The sequence below is a fragment of the Cucumis sativus genome, chromosome 4, assembly GCF_000004075.3.
Source record: "Cucumis sativus cultivar 9930 chromosome 4, Cucumber_9930_V3, whole genome shotgun sequence".
Lineage (NCBI taxonomy): Eukaryota > Viridiplantae > Streptophyta > Magnoliopsida > Cucurbitales > Cucurbitaceae > Cucumis > Cucumis sativus.
The window spans coordinates 17,229,721-17,236,784 of NC_026658.2; the positions used below are offsets into that span (position 1 = coordinate 17,229,721).

Consider the following 7,064-nt stretch of genomic DNA (forward strand, 5'->3'; position numbering starts at 1 on the left):
TTGTAATTTTACGATTAAACTTCTAATTTGAGTAACAAGTATAAATATTGGTTTACTTGTTAGTCAAATTAGAATTCTCTTTCATTGTTGTAAGTTGTATTTACAAATTGTTTAGGTGTTTCATGCTATAAGTTTGTTCTAATTATATGTAGTTAAGTTGTTTGTGATTCATAATTTTTTTTTACTTGGATGTTGTAGTGAGACCTTAGTCATTCTTTAGTTGTTTCAATATTGAAGATCACTTAGATACATCTTAAGAACTCTTTGTAAAACTTTTTAAATGTTAGAGAGTTATTTAGTCATCTTTAGTTTGTTTGGAATGTGAGAGAGTATCTTTCACACTTCGTCCGAGAGCCCCTCGACCTGAAGCTGACCGACATCGTTATCTTCTGACACCTATTGACCTTGCTGGACATGAACTCAAAATCTAATTTTCTTTTTAAACAAGAACTCAAAAACGTGATTCGAAGATTTGTTGTGTTTGAGTACGTTTTGTTTGCTATAATATATATATATTAGGAAATATATATATATATTATGTTAGGAAACATATTTGGAGATTTTAAAATCAGAATTCAGTTTCATATTTTTGAAAATAATAATAACAATAATGATAGCCAAGAACAAATTTTAAAAACTATTCTCACTACTCGCCTGCAGATGCGACGGATCATTGGGAGCCGTCACCGATCTCCTTTACTCCAACCTCCGACTTCCATTATCTTGCTTTTTTTTTTCTTTTTTTTGATGAAGAGATAAAAAACCATCCCATTTTCCGGATAACTATGAGCGATATAATGTCACCGGCGGTCGATTCCGATTCGAAATTGGGATCAGATCCAACCAGTCGAATTGCCGAAGTGAAGGAATGGTTGGGATCCGAATTCGGCAGGGCCGGGAAAGAAGTTCCCGATTTTGAGTACACCCCTTTTAGCGTCTCTCATTTGCACAATCTCTGCAATCTCTCCCAAGCAAAGACACGCGCCGCCGAGATTCTGGCCAAAGACTTCCGCCTCAAGGCCGCCGAGTACCGCGCCCAAGGTAAAACGCCTATATCTCTCAGCTTTCGGTTGTTGAAATTTGTTACGGGATTTTGTTTCTTTTGATTGATTTTGTTTTATGGGACTTTTAGCGGCGAGAATCAGAGAGATTTTGGAGAGCGTAGGGATGGCACAGGAGAATTTATCCTCCAATGTGGTTTCATCGGCGCAAGTTCTTGCTAATGTGGCGAATTTGTTGAACATTAGGGATACTGAGCTCAGTAGGTAATGAAATTGAAATCCCTAAATTTCTTAATGAATTTGTGGTTGGAATTTTGGGTGAGTGTTTGTTTGATTGAGAGAATGTTAAACAATGTAGCTTTCTGGTTGCAATGGGGGATATTTCTTTGAGGAAAATAAGTGTTGAGGAGAAGAGGGCAAAGGTGGAGAAGGATTCTAAGGTTCTACTTGATCATACTCGAAAGGCAATAGCTAGATTAACATATTTGAAGAGGTTAGTTTTTTGGAGAAATTTCTTTCTTACCACATTTCTGTGTGTGCTTACAATTTAGTGTTGGTTTCTTTATGTTATCACTTTGACATGAACGAACAACTTGGTAGAACATTAGCACAACTAGAAGACGATGTAGCTCCATGTGAAGCTCAAATGGATAATTGGAAGACAAATTTAGCTGTAATGGCTGCCAAGGAGAGGCAGTATATGCAGCAATGTGCCAACTACAAGGTACTTGTGCTCTTTTTGTTTTGCTACTTGTTAAAATCAACATGTAGACTGGTGTGCATCTGGATACGAGTATTTTTAGCATAGAACCCCAATGGGTGGCCTCATGATTCAGGAATACGGGATGTTTGAAGATGTTCTCCAAGTTTTTAGATGAATTGAAACCCTTCGATGGAACAAAAAATTTAGGTCTTGTTTGATAACTATTTTGCTTTAAATTAAGTTTGTAAACACCCTTTCCACCTCTAAATTTCTTGATCTGTTGTCTATTTTCTACAAACGTTATAAAAGACCAAGTGTAGTTTTGAAAACTGAAAAATGTACCCTTCATAGTTGATTAAGAAAATTGTTTTGAAGCATAAATATATGTTGTATTTTATTGATATGTTGTATCTTATTGATAAATTCTTGTTTCCTATAAAAATAATAATAATAATAATGTTGTATCTTATTGATATTTATGCTAAAGTTGTTGAATCTGAACTTTGTTGTTGAATTATGTTGACATGGAACAATAAGAAAAATCACATTTCTTCATAATGATATCATCATAGATCTTTAGGAAGTTCTCTAAAGACTTGTCTCCTTCAAAATGTGATTTGATGAAGTCTTTTATTTGACAGGCAATGCTTAATCGTGTGGGTTACTCACCAGATATTAGTCATGGGATACTGGTTGAAATGGCTGAGCATAGGAAAGAGTTGGAGAAGAAAACAAAGCCCATGCTTGATACTTTAAGGAGCTACCAAGATCTTCCCCCTGTAATTCATTCCCCATTACTCATACACTGCCAATTTGTTTTGTGTATAAATAGTTCTTGAACCTTTAACTTCATCAAAAGAGAGTAAAAGGATTGAACTTTGAACTTTTGTCTTAATTACAGGATAAAGCTTTGGCTGCTTTAGCAATTGAGGACAAGAAAAGACAGTATGCTGCAGCTGAAAAGTATCTTGAAGATGTTCTTCATTCTGCACTCACCACGACACAGTAGCTTCTCTTCGACAGTCTAACGTTATCGGTAAATTGTTTTGTACGTTTGTGTATCAATGTTAGTACAAGATAGTGTTAAAGAGAGGTGCATAGTCAATATTCAGGATTAAGACTTTGGGAACTGAGTATATTTTGTAACATTATGATGACATTGGGGGCTTTTGAGTTCCTTAATGAATATAGTTTATTTTGTTATTGAGAATATGATAGACCACCAACTAAAAGTGATCTTATTCAATTCGAAACAGCAGAAGCATTACAAGAACGAATTGACAAATTGTCAATTCTTAAACCGAAATTTAGAATAACCAAAAACAAAGAAACGATCCCTCCTCTTTTGCCTCTCCTCTCTCTCAAGGATTTGTTCATCGACTCTCCCACTATTTAAACGTCCCTTTTCCTCCTAACTAATTGTGGGCCCTAGTCTTAGCACTCACACTCCCCATTACACGTGCACTCTCTTCCTTTCCTACTATACTGTAGTATAATCAGATGTCTAACATTACTCGCCTCCTCTAAAGATACCTTGCCCCAAGGTGAAAGTCAGGAATTATTGCTGAAAATTGTCACAATTTCCCCAAGTAGCTTCATGAGGCAATAACCCCTTCTAGCTAATCAATACTTCCTATACTCTTGTTGAGGGATTTTTGCGGTATCCAAACACTTCCTCCAATACAGCCATCCACTCGTGATTTTCGGATACATAAAGAGTCAACTGATGCACCTTTGTGTGTTCATCTATCACATTTTTTAGCTGAGAAACATGAAATACTGGATGTATGGAGGCTGATGAAGGTAACTACAATTTATATGTCAGCTTGATTTTCTCCACCACTTTATACGGACCAAAAAACTTTGGAGATAGTTTCTCATTCCTCCGCTTCCTCATGATACCTGACTGTAGGGTCAATTTCAAAAATACAAACTCACCGACCCAAAATTCCATGTCTTCTTTTCAAGTCAGTGTACTTCATTTTCTCTTGAGCAATCCTAAGATGCTCTCTAAATGCCCCCAAAGCTACATCCCCTTTCTTTAAGCTGTTGATCAAGAGTAGAATTGAGAGTTTCAGTTTCACCGTAATGGATCAAAGGTGGTGGTGAATGCCCATATATTGCTTGAAATGGAGTGATTCAATGGATCTTTGATATGTATGTAGTGTTATACTAATATTCAGCCCAATGTAGCCAAGCCAACCACTCTTTACACTTTTCTCCATAAAAACAACGTAAATATGCCTCCACACTAGGATTCACCACTTTTGTCTGACCCTTGGATTGTAGATGTTAGGCTGAGCTTCTACTCAATTTGGTACCTGAAAGACGGAACATCTCACGCCAAAAGTTGCTAACAAACACTTTGTCTCGATATGATACTATAGATCTAGGGTATCCCTATAATCTTACTATTTCCTTAACAAACCCCTCAGCTACTGACTTAGCTTTATAAAGATGTTTAAATGCCAAAAAATGCACATACTTGCTCAGCCTATCCACAACTTTCAAAATCACATCATATCCCGCAACTTTTGGTAATCCATCAATGGAATCCATGGAGATGTCACCCCAAACATCTTGAACTTCTAATGGCTTCAATAATTCCACTGGGGATAATGTCAATGATTTGTTGCATTGACAAACAATACACTCGTTACGATATATCTTCACGTCATGCTTTATGTCCTCCCAATACAATTCCCCCATCAACCTCTTATATGTTCTCAGATATCTTGAATGTCCTCCAAGTACAGAATCATGATAAGTATGTAAAATCGTAGGTAATGGTTGTTGAAAGACGGAACATCTCACGCCAAAAGTTGCTAACAAACACTTTGTCTCGATATGATACTATAGATCTAGGGTATCCCTATAATCTTACTATTTCCTTAACAAACCCCTCAGCTACTGACTTAGCTTTATAAAGATGTTTAAATGCCAAAAAATGCACATACTTGCTCAGCCTATCCACAACTTTCAAAATCACATCATATCCCGCAACTTTTGGTAATCCATCAATGGAATCCATGGAGATGTCACCCCAAACATCTTGAACTTCTAATGGCTTCAATAATTCCACTGGGGATAATGTCAATGATTTGTTGCATTGACAAACAATACACTCGTTACGATATATCTTCACGTCATGCTTTATGTCCTCCCAATACAATTCCCCCATCAACCTCTTATATGTTCTCAGATATCTTGAATGTCCTCCAAGTACAGAATCATGATAAGTATGTAAAATCGTAGGTAATGGTTGTTGAGCAAGAAATTTTGGCCAATTAAATTCTGCCACATCATCACAACAAATATTCGATAATTATATTTTATTGGATTTTGATAATTAAGTTTACTCAATCCAACCAAATTCAAGTCCAATAAGCAGATTAGCCAAGTCCAAGCTCAACAAGCAGATGGACCCAAACCCAATCAAGCAAATGGGTCCAAGCCCAAGTCCAAACTCAATAAGGCAAATGGGCCAAAGCCTAAGTGCAACAGGCAAATTGGTCAAAGTCCAAGCCCAACAAGCAAATGGGTCAAAGCCCACCTAAAGCCCACAAATTTTTTCTATAAATAGAGACCTTTGTCATTCATTTGAGAAGGTCTCTTGTTGAAGGAAGAATTGAAGTTCTGAAGTACTGAAGCTTTGAAGAATTGAAGATTCAAACTTCTATAAAACTCTCAAGACGTGCAAGTTCTTATCAACTTTGAGATCATCATCTTTTGAAAGATTGAAAACTTGGAAGATCAAACTTTCCTTGAATTCCAAAAGACTGAGTCTTAAATAGACTTGCAACTACAACATCCTAAAGACCGAAGATCAAGAAATTCCAAGTTTTTAACTTGTATTCAAGAGAAAGCATCAAATGAGTAAATACTAGAGATTGTATTCACAATATCCATCAATATACAAAGTTCAATTCCACGAATTACATTTCTTCGAAATCTCGTGTGAGCAGTTTGGCACGCCCAGTGGGACAATCTCTACCTTTCATCTCTTTCTCTTTTGAAGAACATCTAAAGATATCATGACATCTCAAGGCAATACTTCCAAAGCTCCAAGTGACATCGACAAGCAGCCAAATACTCGTGGCCGCTCAAGGGAGACTCAATCATCTGAGGAAATGTCATCCTTTGAGGCCGCAAAGAACATTTGGGAACAACTGTCCAAACCACCAAAAAGTGGAAATATAATAAAATAAAATCCTTTGATTGACGAACAAATTTTCTCCTGTGAACGCTCGAATAGGAGATGCCTCATCCAAATATCATGCCAGTTATGATGACTGACGTGGATACAAATGAAGACAGAATGGCTGAACTGGAAAAGAAGATCAACATACTCAGTGGGCCGTGTGTATCCTTGTGGATATGAATCATGTGTGAGCTATTCTCGCCTGTGTATTTAGTATGCTATCATAGTGGGATTGGATGGAGTATTGCTACTATGGTAGGTGCTAAATATGCGTGAGCTCAGTTTGGTCGTGTGTTTCCTTGTAAACATGGATCACGTGTGAGCTATTCTCGGCCGTGTATTTAGTATTCTATCATGGTCGGATTGGATGGGGGTTGCTATTGTGGCGGGAACTAAATACGTGTGAGCTAGTTTTGGCCGCATGATTTTTTGGTCATGTGCGAGCTAGTTTTGGCCGCATGATTTTTTGGTCATGTGCGAGCTATTCTTGGCTGTATATGTAAGTGTCTTGCCATGGTTGGATTTGGTAAAAATTTGTTGGTTTGATTTGTGGTTATGTGATGATGACGTTTCAACTATTATTTCATTATTGAGGCATATTTACACATTTTTTTAGCATGTTTTACGAGTTATTACTTCTAAGAACTTGCCACTCACCGAGTTTTCAGTTCACATTTTCAATGTTTTCTTCTCCCAGGTAGCGATCAAGGACCAAGCGTTGATTGAACCCCATCACTATTGTAGATCTTCATTTTTGTATGTATATAGTTAACCTTTGTATTGCATCATGGGGTGGTTAGATGTAGCAAGAGTGACGCCAAGGGCTCGTGTTTTGAGAGATCCTTCATTAAACTGAAATGTTTTTGTATGTAATATTTAGTTTGAATTTTAGCTCTGTTTGAAACTCTGGAATCATCTGGATGTGTGTGGTGAGACACACTTGTTGTGTTGTAGATTCTGAAGTCTGTTTATATGCATATAGAGAAGTGAATCTCTTCATTTTCAGGTTTGGCTAACTCATATTTTATGAGAGATATTATTGAAATTTCTATAAAATTTCATAAAATGTGTTCTATAGAAGTTAAGTTTGAAAAAGTTTTAAAAAATGTTTTCATGCCACGATCTAGATTAGGGAAGAAAACCTAGAATGGGGTGTGAC

At 36.7% G+C, this 7,064-nt stretch overlaps 1 protein-coding gene across 2 annotated transcripts; it reads left to right on the top strand.

Moving 5' to 3' along the window:
- Positions 1-785: 785 nt before the first annotated feature.
- LOC101220993 (AUGMIN subunit 1) lies at positions 786-6,858 on the top strand. 2 transcript variants are annotated; one of them, XM_031884933.1, is made up of 7 exons: positions 786-1,041; positions 1,133-1,265; positions 1,360-1,494; positions 1,602-1,725; positions 2,346-2,483; positions 2,606-2,740; positions 6,603-6,858. In XM_031884933.1, the coding sequence occupies exons 1-6, from the start codon at positions 786-788 to the stop codon at positions 2,711-2,713; spliced, it is 894 nt and encodes a 297-aa protein (XP_031740793.1). In that variant the 3' UTR covers positions 2,714-2,740; positions 6,603-6,858. The 2 variants fall into 2 exon arrangements, with proteins under 2 accessions (XP_031740793.1, XP_011653766.1); XM_011655464.2 differs by lacking the exon at positions 6,603-6,858 and having other exon boundaries at positions 2,606-2,930.
- The last annotated feature ends 206 nt before the right edge of the window (positions 6,859-7,064 follow it).